This window comes from Rousettus aegyptiacus, unplaced genomic scaffold, assembly GCF_014176215.1.
Source record: "Rousettus aegyptiacus isolate mRouAeg1 unplaced genomic scaffold, mRouAeg1.p scaffold_m13_p_4, whole genome shotgun sequence".
NCBI classification, from domain to species: Eukaryota; Metazoa; Chordata; class Mammalia; order Chiroptera; family Pteropodidae; genus Rousettus; species Rousettus aegyptiacus.
The window spans coordinates 42367313-42382794 of NW_023416307.1; the positions used below are offsets into that span (position 1 = coordinate 42367313).

The window sequence follows — 15482 nt, forward strand, 5'->3', positions numbered from 1 at the left end:
CTGGTTTGGAACGCAGGTTGTTTGTTTCATACTCTTGCGACTGGGCTGTGCCTGCTCTCTAAATCAGGGCAGATCTAAGGTGTTTTCGTCCCCTTTCAGCTTGAAATTTTCTTTCTTGGGTTCCTTGCCACCACGCTATCTTGATTTGTCCCTCCCATCTTTAATGACTCTTTCTTGGTCTTTCTTTTTAAAATCTTTTTTTTAATGGGTATTTCCAAATATAAAGGAAAGTAGAAAGAATAATAAATCCCAAAGTACCCAAAATCTCAGCTGCAGCAATTAGCAACCCACAGCTAATCTTGTTTTAACTCTACCCCAGTTCATTTCTCCACCTCCATACTAAACTATTTTATAGCAAATCCCTGATACTCTATCATTTAATCTATAAATACTTCTGTATGTATCTTTAAATAAGACTCTTAAAAAAAGAATTACCCTAATACAATTATCACTCTTAAAAGTAACAATTCTTTAATATCAATAAATATCCAGTAATTGTTCAAATTTCCGCACTGGTCTCATTTTTTAAAATAATTAGTTTTTCTGAAAGGTTGGTCTACAGATTAAATTTGGTTGATACATCTCATGGTTTCTTTTGATCTATAAATTCCCCATTCTTTCCCCTTGTCTTTTAATGTTTATTGAAGGAAATGAATCATCTGTCCTGTATAGCAATGCTTCTCAAACTTTAATGTGCTTACAAATCCCTGCAGGATTATTAAGATGCATATTCTGATTCAGAAGGTCTGAGGTGGGGCCTGAGACTCTGCATTTCTACATGCTGCAAGGTGACACTGATGTGTGTGATGGACCACACTTTGAGAAGTAAGGCTGTAGCATTTCCCAGATTTTGGATTTTGCTGACTGCATCTCTGAGGTGTCTTTTAAACATATTTGCAGTCTATGTCTTCTATTTTCAATAAATTGGTACTTTTAGATCTAGAGGCTCGATGAGATTCGGGGTGACTTTTTGGCGAGAATATTTTATCTGTGGGATTGTATATTTTCTATTGCATCTGATTAGGAGGCACATAGTTTGCCTCTCTCTCTCTCTCGTGATGTTCAGAATGGTTATTGGGTTCAAGTACTGTCAACCTGAATCTTCCATTATAGAGATCTTAATCACTGGAGGATGAGCCTTGTCTAGATCCATTAATATAGTCCCCTTGAGGACACCCTAGCACCCTCTCTGTGCTTTTCTTTCACATCTCTACAAATGCCATTTTCTCCATAAATTCCTCCCTGGCCACTCTCTAAAAAGGAGCTTTCTCTTTCTCTCTTCTCTGTATCTGTGTTCTCATAGAATCAAAGACCCGAAGATTCTTGAAAAGTCATTCAGTCCAATCATCTCATTTTATAGATGAGAAAAATGGGGATTAAAGAGGTGAATGAAATGGCCCAGTGTCACACAGGTAATCAGAGTAGCAGATCTGGAATTAGACATTTGGTCATTTGGATTGGCAACCAGGAGGTCATGAGTGATTTTGTAGAGAGGAATTTTTTGGCAGCTGGATGAAGGCCAGAGCACAAAAACCCAGATGGAACATTATATTTGGTAATCTCTAATTACCAAAATGAGAACAATGAGACCTAGAGTTGGTAAGTGACCTTCCTACATGACACAGCTATCTCTTGCAAGAACTAGGGCTTAACTAGGGACTCTAGGGTACATAGGAGAGGTAGTGAGGGAATAGAGTCAGAATTGCCATGTAGTTGGGTGGCAAATGGGGCTGGAGGGAGAAGATAGGATCTCATAGAATAATATGATTAAGGAAAAGATTTTTCGTGGATGTTTGAGGCAGAGAAGATACTCAATTAACACTTGTTGTATGAATGCATAGAAGGAAGAGGAAGTTGGGAATGCTTAGGATGGGAGGTGGATGGAATAGAAGAGAAGATGCAGAAGATGGTGATGGGACATTTGTCTAGGGATGAGAATGGAGTCTTTTCCTTTCCTAGTGAGTGAGAAATGGGGGCGGGTATCTTTTGAAAAGGAAAATAAGGAAGTGCTGGGGAATGTCTAGGCAAAACAATATTTCAGTTACAGTGAAGAGGAAGAGGGGGCAGAGGAAGAGGTGGATGGCATCTGGACACACTTGAATAGGGGTTTTGACGGGCTCAGCAGGAGATGGGCAGAAGGCAAGGGTGGCGTCCCTGATGCTTGGGTCTCCACATCAAAGCCTCTGATACTCACTCAAGGGCAGAGAGATAGCTGACATAAAGACCTGATCAAGATCAAACACACACACACACACCCCTTTTTTTGAGGGACCAGGATGCTGACAGCCATTAGGCAAAGGGAAAGCACCAATATACCATGCTGTACAGCTCCAGGGCCCTGTAAGGTCCAGTTAAGGATGAGGTGTTAGTGCTCATTTATAGTGGGAGCTTTTCTGCTTTGGTAGGTGGGGAGGATATGTTCTCTGTGAACTGCCCTAGTAGATTAGAATGTAAATTACACTGTGGGGGAAGGCTGGCATTGGTCCAAAGTCCCCCATGGTTTGGAAAGAGGGTTAGCTGGGCTCTAGGAAAGGCCAATCATGTTAACCCAAACTGGTGTGCATACAGGCTATAGAGTTGATCGTACTTGCTTTTGTTTCTGCTGCACACACTGCTTAAACTGCTCATTAGCTCTTTTATGTCTATTAAAATGCAACTCTTCCAGCTCAAAAGCTATCTGCTCTATGAGGTTTTCTCCAGGGTTATAGCTAGAAACTGATCTTCCCCTTCTCTAAATTTTCATTGTTTTGCTTTTGTCTCTTACAGGGAATATATATTCTGCCCTGTATTATGCATATTTGCCTGCCTCCAGGAGACTTTAACCTCCTAGAGGGTAGGGCCCATATGTTATACTGCTCTTGTTCTCCATAGTTGCTGGCATGTCTTACCCATATCTGGGCAATAAATCAACAAAGAATGTGTGGAGCAATCCCAAAATGGAAACCAAGGTGTTCCTTAAAGAAACCTTACAAGGTTTTGTTCCTTCCAGATGAATCCCCACAACTTCCCAGGATGAATATATTGACTGAATAAAGTAGACTGAATGTCCAGGTTAGGGAGAGATATGGAAAGTTAACCCAAGTCTGAAAGAAGTGGTTCTTTTATCACAATTAAGGGAAATCTATATCTGAACAGCTGGTAACAAGAACAGGGTACATGGGTGCATTTTATATGAGAGAGATGTTAAGAGACAGAACACAAAAATACCCATTCACCCATTAAGGAGTATAAGAACCTACTTACTCTGTGCTAGACCCTGGGGATGGAATAGAAATGGGAGACCATCACTGTCCTCAAGGTGCTCACAGCAGGTTCAATGTTAGAGGCAGTGGTGTGCTTCTATATGCTTACCAGCAGGATCTCCAGGAAAAAAGGAGGAGGAGCCTCGGCAGCAGAGGCAGCAGCTCTGATCCTGGTGTTCCCTGGTATAAACACTCCCACTATGGCCAGTTTCAAGCTACCAACATGACATCTCTGAAAGCAGAGATGCGCCAGTGACTAAGCTGGCTCCAGCACACCACTGAGAAGGAAGTAGATATCTGCATATCAGTAGGGCCTATGGCCAGGGTAGAGAAATTTATTGGGAGTAAAAGAAAAGCAGCCAGGGCAAACAATGACATCTATTTTCCCTAGAGAAGAACTAGAGAGGGTGTTTTTAGTGTCAATAATCTGATGTGTATCCTGAGGGAAGAAAAGGCAATAAATTAAGTGGTGTTGATGAGTGGTGAAAGCATTATTGGAAAGACAGTTCAGCATGATTAAAAAAAAAAAAATTGGCCTGGCATGGAGGTAAATCTTGGACAGTGGCTTCCCTTGCATTCAGAGAGGCTGTTTCATATCATTTTAGGAGCTGATGTCTGTTGTGAGCAGTTAGATACTTGTACTAATACACACATATGCTATATGGTAACATTGATATATATTATTTATTGAGTAACTATTATGAACTAGGACATCATATATTTTTATCCTTACAGCTCTGCAATGTTGGTATTTATGTCCTCATTTTTGCAGATGAAGAAACATTGACTCAGTGAAACTCAAGAAGATATTTCTTTCCCAAATTTATCCAGGTTTATGGTAGGCTTCATGAATCTACAGGTTTCCTGCATGAGATGCAAACAAGATCGAGGAGACAGTCCAACTTATAGAGAATGTACCCAAAGCTTGTCAATCCTGTGTGCTGTTACCAATGAAACCACTTTTGGAGTATTATAGGTAAAAGAGAGTTGATTCTTCATTTTAAAGAAGACATTGGAAAAACATAGAGTCTGTCAAGAGAAGTGTGGCCAGGATAGTTATGGATCTGTACATCAAGTCATATAAAGAACTGGGGATGTTTAGCTCAGTGAAGGTCAATAGGAAACAACATGGAAGATAAATTTTAAGCCCTATGAAGGGCAGTCATGTAAAGGAGAAAGAAGGCATATTCTGTGTGCCCCCCGAGGGTTGAAATAGGGCCAATGGATGGGGAATTCAGGCCTGTATCCCACAAACACTTTTGTACCTGTTTTGTTCCAAGCATTGTGCTAAGCGCTGACAAGGGAAGGATATGGTGATGAATGAGACCTGTATCTTTGTCAACATTGGGAAGAGCTTTCTGAAAGTCAAAGCTGTTCCCACATGGAACAGGCTTCTGGAAAAGTAGTGAGCTTCCTATCCTTAGAGTATTTAGGAGGAGGCTAGATACACACTTAGCAGAATGTGCCAGAATTAATCTGTTGAGTTAATTCAGTGTAATTAAAATTAAACTAACCTGCCTTAAGGAAAAAAAACAAAAACAAAAACAAAGGTTAACCCAAGTCTAAAAGTAGTGGTCCTCTTATCACAGTTAAGGGAAATCTATATCTGAACAGTTCAGAGCTTCGAAGTCTATGTTCAGCCTTGCCTTGGCAGGCTAGAGAGCTGTTCTGAAAAAGTGTTATCTGACTCCCCTCCCACCAGCCTTGCCCACTCAGCTGCCTGCTCTGTGTTCTCTGACAGTGAGCTATGGTGGGCCAGTGAGACCGGACAGTGGCTGCCATCTGTGACAGAGATGATGGAGTTTTGGCGGGTTTGTGTGGGTTCAAGGAATGCAGCATTGAAGCCATGTACACACAACCTGTTTAAGAACATCCCATGGGCTGAAAATGTTTTCTTCCTCTTCAGCCCTCCTTTGTTGCTGTGCCAGGCGGGCACAATGGCGCCTTTGAGAGGGGCAGCTGGAAGGGGGTGTTGGCAGGACGGCTGGAAGTAGAACATTGCAGCTGGGGGGAACCAAATTCATTTCCAGGAGCAAGGCTGCACTGGATGCCAGTTTCCAAAACAAAACTGCTGTTTCTCAGAGCTCGTGGTGGTGGGTTGCCTCAGAGTTGGACGGAGGGCAAAGCCATTTCCTATCCACTGCTGCTCCACCCTCCCCAAGTTAAAGAAACCTGGTGTGTTGAGGCATTTTTGCTCTGGATGCAGATTAATAGGCTTTGCTGTCTGTCTGGGGAGCTCAAGCCAACTTGGGGTGGATGGGACTTTCAGAGGGGTCAGACTTTCTTGCAGATAGAGCAGGGCTGATGGCCATAGAGACTGGCAGGGCTCAGGGGCAGGTAGGTTTCTGGGCTATGAGAGAGGGGTCAGAATGGAGACTCTTTCTGCTGCTTTTCAGGGTCACTTCCTCCGACCCCATAGCTGCTCAGCACCCTTGCTGCCATGTGGGCTCTGCCCACTCACAGTCTTAACTCTTTTTGGTGGGAAAGAGGTGGGAGAACGCTGGCATTTCCTGTCCTGAGTTCACAGTTGCCCTAGACCCTCTAATACTTTCATAGTTCCCAGCAACAGCTCAGGGATGGGTGTGGGAGGTCTTTCCACTCACCACACTGTCAGAAGGTCTGAGTGCCAGGCAAAAGGCTCAGCCATCTCTGTGTTACAAATGGAGCAAGGTGAGTTCTTTTTATTTTGGTGGCTTCCAACAAAAAGGTCCTACTTGAGGCTGGTCAAGATGTAATTTCTGTTACTGTTCACACTAATTATGGAGTTTTTCATTCTTTGTTTCAATTTTACAATCAATATAGAACAAATACTTCATTTCAGGTACTGAGCTAGGCCTGGGGATACAGAATAAATAAGATAGAGACCCTGCTTCAGACAGCTAACTGCCTAATAGATATGCCAAGTCCCTAATGGGAACCCCACAACCAAATCAACAGACATGTGCATTAGGTGGAAAGTGGAAATGTAATGCAGAGGCCATCTCTTACAGGGAATGTTGTGGCATTGTGAGGGCCACATGGGCTTGTAACTCATCTAATCTTGGTGTACTTATTTATCCTTCAGAGACCCAGTTTCCCTGTATAAATAATGGGAATAATATACACTGAGTAGAGTTGTTATGATTAGATAAGGTGTTGTCTGAAAGTGCCAGGATAGAACTTGTCGCAAGGAAAGCATCCCACAAGTGGCTGTTGTTGTTATTAATTCGTTGATCTTAAGGGACTTGAGATGTGACATGTCTGTGTGCACGGTGGTTATTTATCCAACCCCTTAGATTATGTGCCCTTCCTAAAAGAGTCTTAATTCCTTTTCTATAGAAGACTAGGATCAGAAAATTAGGATCTCAATGATTAAAATAGACAAAGATCTGTCTACCAAAGCCAATAAGATCTATTTGTATATAACATCCTCTGTCTGTTTTATAACCCAGTTGTAGAAGCAGAAAAGGATTGGAATGGTTTTCTTCCCCAGGGTCCCTGAATCTCCTGAGTATGGAGACGAAGACCATAAGTTCTTTCCAATGTTCTAAAAAGTCTAAGAGAAATAAAACATTTCCCAGTGATAAGGCCCCATAGTTCATTATTACTTAAAAGATGTATTTCCTTGAGGAAAGTTATTCTTTCACTAAGGGGCCTTAGCAGTAGCAAAATTAAGGTTGTTGGAGCAGAGCTTATCTGGAGATCTGCCAGGAACCTTTGGTGGGGGTGCCTTCTAAGTCAACACACTGAGTTATGTAACCCCAACCTCCATCTTCTGAGACTTCCTTGGGCCTTTTCTATCCACTGGGCTGTGTATCTCCCCACTGCTTTGTGAAAATGGAGGCATGAAAATTCCTCCATAAAAGTTATTCCAAAGTCCTTGGGAGATACAAAGTATGTATAGTCAGGAGTCTGAAGACAAAGAAAATCAAAGCAATTCACAAAGAACAAAGGAAATGGAAAAGAAAAAGAAAATAAAAGCATATGGATAAATGAGGGCTTGAAGTGAATTACGGGGTACACATTTGAAAGAAATAAAAAAGAAGGTCATTTAGAGGGAGAAGAAGTTATGTGTCAGAAACTGCAAGCAAACAATGGGATTTTACAAGAGAAAATTGACAGAAACAAGTAGGCTGAACGATTTTAAGGATCAGTGAGGGAAACTTGTAGTCAGTGCATGGCTGAAAGAGGTAGAAAGATAGGGAGGATGGAGCTGTGTTTAAAAATGGATAAGATTTAAGAAATCAAAGACTCATAGAGATCTTCCAGAGGCTTGATTTTAAAGAAACAAGGACTAATATTATTACAGGATTGAAACAAGGCCAAGATTATAACAGTGCCAATCCCTTTTGGGGATATTGTGGGTTCTTTTTCTTTTTTGCCCCTCTATAGTTTAAAATGGATAGTCTAGCAGACATGGGAGGAAGCAAGAAGAAACTGAGGTAGGGGAATCTGGAGCAGAGAGAACTGCAGGATGGGCAAGAAGAAGAAATCTGAAGTAGCAAGAGGTGCCTTGGGCGGCCTCGCCATGCAGGTGATGCTGGATGATGGCGCCACTAGACTTAATAGAGGAGGAGAATAGACTAACAGCGGGATGTTTCTCTAAGACCTGTTCCAGCCTTCTTTTTACTCCAGTGTTTGATGCATAATCAGGTTGCCACCTTTCATTTTCCAAGAACTCAAAATCCCTTCCAATGCTCTCTTCAGCTTTCCCTTCCCCATGAACAGGTTCTCATTTCATATCCCTCGGGATCACTGTGGCTGGGCTGATGGGCTGAGTGTCTGGCTAGTTCCCACCTTCATGACTCTTGCTTCTGAAAGCCTCTACCTGCCCAAACTGAGAAGGTTTCGGTGATACCAGAAGAGGCCAAAGTACTTGAAGATCTCATCCTCTCAATTTAAGAGTGCAATATTACAGGTGGATACCGAGGCAGAATAAGACAATGCCCTCAGCTGGAGCTGGAGAGTCATGGGTTCTCTTCCACTACTGATTGGCTGGGTGAACTTGGTGAAGATTCTTAACCTGTAAAGTCCTTGATTTCTCTCTTTTGAGAAATAACGGCACTTGATTGGATAGGAGTAGCTAAAGGTATCTGCCCAATCTGAAAGTAATCAGATTCATTATTAAGCTTCTTTACATGCACATGGCTGTGCTAAATGTTAGTTTTAGAATTCACGATTCCATTAGACAGGGCCCTTATCATGATGTGGATTAAACATCTCTAGCGCTGTGCCTAGGACAATTAAATTTTCTAAAAATCAAGATAAAATTCATATAACACAACATTAACTACGTTAAAGTGTATAATTCAGTGGCATTTAGGACTTTCACTCACACCGTCTTATTAAAGTGTTAGAATAGCATAGTTATTTGGGTTGGTTCAATTTTGTTGTAATAAAAAGTGCTGCACTGCGCCTCCATGCCTATCCTCTTGTGAGTTCACTGAAGTGCAGCAAACTCTCTAGGTTTAGGTTGTTAAGAACCAGCTGGGCCATACTGTCCACAAAGGTATTTCCAGTTCAGCGTATATTGCCAAACAAAGTGGTTCACCGCTTATGTTCCCACCAGCCGTGTCTGAGAGTTCCCGTTTCTGCTCTTCCTCCTCATCATGGCGCGGTATTCATGGAGCACTACAGAGCAGTTAACAATAACAAAGTAGCCCTATCAACATCAAGACGGAGAGAGCTCAAGAATGTAATGATGAGCGAAAAAGGCAAGTTGCAAAAGGATTGTGGGGAAACTCGGTTCTATCTGTAATTTATTTCTTCATTTGAAAAATGCTCGAAAGGAATAAAACAATATAGACAAATATCAATTCTAAGAGAGGGAAATGGGAGTATTCAATATACTGTTCTCAAGATTTTGTAGTATTTTTTTAAATCCTTGTTGAGAGGGGAACTGATGTGCAGAGAGAGATTCCTAAAATATACTTGATAACAGATTTTTTTGAGCAGCTTCCAAATTTGGACTTACTTTTCCCCATTCAGAGGTTCATATTACTGGAGCTGGCTCGCCTTCCCTTGTGAACATTGTTTTAAAGTAGATGAAATATCAAGGAATTTTGGAAGTTTTTATTTTTAGCCAGTAAAATGAAAAATTTCCACAGCACGTAAAGTAAGTGCTCAAGTCGAAGCCTGCCTGGTGTGCTCCACCTGACTACGATCACATCTGAAACCCTTTGCAAGGCTATTCTGGGCGTGGGGTGGGGAAGTGACTCACTGTGTCTCTCCCTCACTCCATCCCCCACCTGTTTATTCAGGTGAAGTCAGATTAGAATGAACATCAAGGGTGGCTTCGAAAGGGAAGAGAAGTCAGGGGCTTTGAGAGACCATGAGAGACAGCCTTAGACCACATGTGATGAGAGTCATGTGGGTGACTTGGTGGCTTCTTAATTAGAGCCGATCACAATTTACTGAGCACCTATTTTCCAGGAATAGCACTAGCTTTCACAGGCCTTCCTCTGTGTTCTGGTGAAGGAAGCATTTAGGGCAAGCATTTGCAATATTTTTTTTATGTTCTTTTTGATGAATGTAAAAATCTCATGCCTGCCTTTAATGTTAGCTAAAATGGTAAAATAAATAAAAGTATGTGAATAAAAGAAGATCAGATATACCCTATACCTGTGAGAATTTCTGTCTAGATTGAAGTACCAATACTGCCCTGAAACTCCCTGGTTTTAGTCAAATCTGTATTTGAATCCGGAGTAGACCACTCATAGGCTGTGGACCTCAGGTGAGCTTCTTGCCTTCTCTCAGCTTTTATCCCCTTCTTTGGAAAGGTGATTATGATACCTGCCACTTGGAGCTGTGAGGTGCTTAGCACCATTGCCAGTTACTTAAAAAAAAAAAAAAATCCTGAAAGCTTTAATCTAAATAAATAGCCTTGGGAAGTAGGCAAAGCTCTTTTCTGCCCATTATATAGATGAGAACACTGAGGACCACACACACAGTTCAGCAAGTTACTTAACCTAACTGCAGAACAGGGCTAACCCCTATGTCTTCTGTGTCTGGGCCAGGCTCCTTTCACTGTGCCAGCCCTGGCCGAGTGTCTGTCTGCAGGTGAGCAGTAGATCTAGAGTCACCTTCTCCCCTGTTTGTGCCGCTGAGACCCCAAAACAGTGTCCAGAGTTATTTGGCTCATGTGGCTTCCCAGAACCCCTGGATCCAGTTTCCTTAGCACTAGTTAAGTGACTACTATATTAATTCTTGTGTGTTCTGTCAGCTGGGCTGTAAGCTTCATTTTGGAGCAGGGACTAAGTCTCCTAGTCCTTCTCAACAAGGCACTAGCCTCAGAGAAACAGGCTGGATTCTACGTGAGAGGCTTTTAATAGAGATCCTCCTTGCATAATCCCCTTTTAGCTTTAAATTTCACCATTCAAATTTTACCAGTGAGTCACACACACACACATGAGGAAACTAAATAGACTTTACTATTTCCCCGAACTCTACCTTCTTGTGCTATCTCAAGTTGTTGAACCTCTCAGCCTCAGTTTCCTCACTCATAAAGTGAGGACATTAATATTTGCCCTGTATGGTCTGTAGATCAAAATAAAATGGGATGATGTGTAGGACAACCTTTCGTAAACTTTAAGGCAGTTTTCCTCTCTTTCACCTACTGCCCCTACTGAACCTAGTCCTTCCTCAAATGAGCAGGAGGACTGTGTCTTCTGTTTGAAAGCATTTCTCAGCAGATCTGCCCAGCTGCCTCAGCTGAGAGGGAACCAAATGGTCTCACATTCAATAAAGGAGGAACAAACAGTGTATCCGTGCTGAATCCACTGAGTTTCTAGCACTTGTTAGGTACATCACTATTTACTGGCTTCTAAGCTAAACTCATTTCAGGAGGCCTAGAATCTTTTCTCTTACCAACTTCCGGCAATGAAATCTTGGTTAAGTTACTGAATGCATCTGGGCTTCAGTTTCTTCATTTTACAAAAATGTAATAGTACTCGCCTCACTGGATTATTGTGTCAAATGAAGACACATTATGGAAGGCAGTCAAAGCATGTAACTTTTTCTTTTGACCTTTTTGTTTTTCCTCTCCTTTCTGTTTACCTGTCTAAACCTCTGTGCCTCAGCTTGCTTTTCCATGAAATGGGGATAATAATAGCTGGCTTACTTAGCTCACAGGGTTGTCATGTGACTATGGAATAAAGGCTGCTGTAGAGTTTTAGAAACAATGATGTGTAGTATAAACATCTGTCTGGAGTTACTCTCAGGATGGTTGGCCTTGAACTGATGAGTATGCTAGTCCTCACAAGCTTGAGCTGTGGTGTGACATGGCCACATTTAGAAGGTCACTTAACAGCTTCTCTTCCTGCTCTTCCTGAGGCCCCTGATGCCCTCACATCTACCTGCGGTGCTCTACAGCCTCCTAACCTCTGCTACTCACATACCTTAACCCCTTCTGTCTCTCTGTTTCCCTTCTGGATCACAAAGCACAGGACCATCCATCCACTGCTCTCTGGATGCAAAAATGATGCCTGTCCCAATCCTGTGGGCTGTCAGGATCCACTTGTCACATGACACCCCCTCCTTTATGCTCATGAATAAGTACTAAAAAGACTCATTATGGGGAGATAAGGAAAACAGGAAGTGTTCTCCAGAGCCCCCAACAACGCACAGTGTGAACAACCCACCCCCTGCAGAAACCATCAGCGTCTTTAGCAACCAGGCCACCAGCCTGCTGTGTGCTTGAGGAAGAGCCATTGTGTCTTGGACCCAGAGAGGGCCATCAGTAAGGCTGGCCTGAAGCCTGGAGCCTGGAGCTGGGAGCCAGGAGGGCAGACCGCAGAGGCAGGGGGACGAAGCTGCTCTATTCTGGGCACAATTTCAAGGCCAGCTGCAGAGAGAACAAGCAGTCGCTGTGTGCCTGCAGCTGGCAGTCATTAGGCCAGGGCTGTCCCTCACTTGGGGTATATTTAAAGAGACCCTGCCAGCCAGACATGTCAACAGGAAAAATGCACACATATCTCTGTTGGCCATGCTCAGTCTCCAGCCCAGCCCTCTTTTCCTTCTCTGCAGCCCCCAAGCAATGGATTTGCATATCAACAGAGGATAACTGGCTCCTCATCCTCTCCCAGGTATAGGTGGTACCACCCAGTGACACTCTCAGATGCTCCTGGACCTCTCTGCCCACTCTGAGTGAGCTGGCAAAAAGTTCAGGGGATTAGCTGGATTGGCTCCTCCCACCCTGGGATGGTAACCCAAGCAACCAACAGGGAGGCAGGCAGAGGAGTCCAATAGAAGCACAGAATCTCTGGCTTTGTGTTTTGTTTGTGAAAACTCCCTGTGAGCGCAGGCTCCCTTCCGGCAGGGAGTGGTGGGGCTTTCCCACACTGCTTCAGGCCAATTGCTGCTTCTCTTAGGGATGCCCAGGCCCCACTTGACTGCTAATGCAGGCTTAGGGACAAAGCCAGTGGGCCAGCAGGAGCCCATCCTGGCTGAACTCTGGCTGCCCCCTTTACTTGTTTTTCTCAAGTGAACACAAGACTACAGGCCTGACTCCCACGGGAAGGTGGGGTTGGTAGCTGAGACTGTGGGCAAGGGAACCAATGGCCTGAGGTCCTAGATAGCAGAGATGGAGCTGCTGTGCACAGATGTTTGGGTTTTCAGGTGGTCAGAGACCAAGGAGACTGTCTTATATCAGTGAGACGACTTCACTAGAGCAATGTAGCAGAAGTGGGGTGAGGGGGCGGGAGGTGGGCAGCTTCTCAACCAGGGAAGGGAAGCTGATAGGCAAATTGTCTAAGGCAGGCTGCTACAAGTGCTGGAGGAGTTAGTAAAACACGAATGCGCCAACAGAATCAGCTACATAATTTGAAGGGCCCAGTTCAAAATGAAAATGCAGAGTCCTTTGTAAAAAAAAGTTATCAAGAATTTCAAGACAATGACAGATGAGTATTAAACTGAGGGCCCTTCTGAGAGACTGTATAGGTTGCACACCTCTAAAGCCAACCCTGGGTGCCTAGCAGTCATCTCCTTGAAGCAGCTGTGAAAACTGAGGCGGTTGAGCTGGGGGATGTCTGGTCACCTCTGGCCTTAACTCCCGTACTTCTTACCCTTGCCGCCCTCTGACCACCAGTTCCCAGACTTTTACCAGGCTGAGACATTGCCTCTACCCCAGCAGCAGCTCCTCTCCCTGTGGTAACTAAATCTTTTCCTCTATAAAAAGGAGGAATTGCAAGTCTGCAGTGAGGAGAGGACTAAGGGTGGGAATAAACTGTGGCCCTAGGTCCTTTGGGCCTCTAGGCCCCAGAGCTCTAAGGACTCCCTGGGCAGACTAAGAAAGGCTGGTGCAGCAACGAGAGCCTCCACTGAGTAAGGCTGTCAAGGTTTTTGGGAACAGGATAGAGGTACAATAAGTGAACCACAGTCTGGATCACCTCTTAAGGACCTAAGGGGACATATCCTGAGAGTGGGTGTGGCAGTCCAGGAGTAGAACTAAGGTCCAGGAAGCCTTCTCTTTACTTGGAAACTTACCTCCAATTCTATGTGGTCATGGAGTTTCTTGCAGGTGGCCGCAAATGTCTCTGAGGTGCCAAATTCAAAGTACCATAGCTTGTTCTTCATCCTGGACCATGAAGCAAAGAGATGGTTCAATATTCTGCACTTGAAATGGTCATGTAAAACAGCCTGGGAGGCCCAAGCTCTCAGCATTCCCCAGACTTCTTTTTTCAGTACTTGTTAATCAGATAATCAGGGATGGAAATATTTTACCACCTGTTTTTGCTATGAACTTAGAGAAAAACTCATTCATTTCTTAGATGTCAGGGCTACTCTAGATGAGCTGCCAACTGATCTCTGAACCTCCTGGTCAGAGCAGGAGAAAGGCCTGCTTGTTTCCGTGTCTGGATTAAGGGAAGAGTTCTATAAAAATCAACCAGAGGTGGTAAGTGACGGTATGCTCTGGTCACTGTCCTTTCTACTGCTAATACACAAGGACTTCAGGCAGAGCCCTCTCTTAGATAAAGTTGAGGTACAAAGGTAAAATCAGACAGCCTTGTGAAACTTGAGGGATATACAGTCTTGGGACAGAGCTAAGGATACCCCCACAATAAACTGGCCAAAACATGTGCTACTTTGTCTATGTTTTGATTGAGGGAAGTACAGTGGAGAGAATTAGAAAGAGATTTGCAGGCAAAGTGGAAAAAGAAGAAAAAAAGTGAATTGTCTGGTAGCAATAGTTCCTCCCATCTGTTCCACTATTGTATTTGCTTAGACTATAACCATCTTTCATTTAGGGGTAGACCTTGTCATATTTGCTTCAAAGTAAGAGCTCACTATTTTGAGCTTTGAAATTTTCAACATTTTCCTTAGTGGGAAAACACAATGGAGTTCCCATAGAGCTGGGGGGTTTGCAAGGTCATATGGTATATCCTAACACTTGGTTGTTGTGATCAGATGGTCTCAACAGGAAGTGTTTCTGAAGGTATTCCATTCCTTCAATTCCGACTGTCATCCCACTGTCGGGGGCTGGCTAAGAGAAGAGACACCTGTCTAGATTATAAATTGGCATATCTTGCTAAGGAAGGATTAAACAAAATTACACATTCTTCTTGGCACATACTTCAGTAGAGAGGAATCTACCTTGTATGTTGCTGATTCTCCATCCTCAGATTTGTGAACTAAGAGGAAAGGAGCATTCTTCAGAGGGAAGAAGGCTCTTATTTCTTCCTAGTATTCCTTAGGCCATAGCAGATGACTCTTCAAAATAGCAAACCTTTTTCTCTCTGCCATTTCTCAAAGAGGCCACCTAGAACTTGAAGATGAGACTGTGCTCTTCCATTTCATGAAGATTTCTAAGACCTAGTTGATTGGGAAGTAGCCTTTCTGACTCTTGGCATGCATGGAAAGAAATGATTAATCATGAAGGAAATAAGAATGAGCAGGATTTAGGGAGTTAAGTTTTATGAAGAAAGTTAGAAGAACTAGGTATACTTTAAGTAGACCAGTACTTCCCAACCAGTGTGCTTTGGCATAGGTATGCCTAAGATATCAATGCCCTCAGCATTCAGGGTGGCCAGGTGGGGTCTGGGGCAGGCTGAGCCCTATATCAAAGCGGGCATTCTCATTTGTATGCCAAACAAATACTTTCGTTTTCTATGCATGCCATGATGTGAAAAATGTTGGAAAACACACAGTTTTAGATTACTGGTTCTCTGCATGCACAGTAATGTGAATTTGAATCACCTGGGAATTTCATTAAAATGCAGGTTGTGATTCAGTAGTTCAGTATCGGGGCCTAAGAATTCCTTGTTT

At 43.3% G+C, this 15482-nt stretch overlaps 1 protein-coding gene across 5 annotated transcripts in view; it reads right to left on the reverse strand.

Moving 5' to 3' along the window:
* Nucleotides 1-15482, reverse strand: part of DGKG (diacylglycerol kinase gamma) — a 186233-nt gene that overhangs the window by 48743 nt on the left and 122008 nt on the right. For all 5 annotated transcript variants that reach the window (XR_001598790.2, XM_016159730.2, XM_016159733.2 and 2 more), the window contains one exon: nt 13704-13794. Coding sequence is in view for 4 of the 5 variants with exons in the window: in XM_016159730.2 (XP_016015216.2) it covers nt 13704-13794 (91 nt within the window). In the remaining variant the exon portion in view is untranslated. The remainder of the gene's footprint in view (nt 1-13703; nt 13795-15482) is intronic.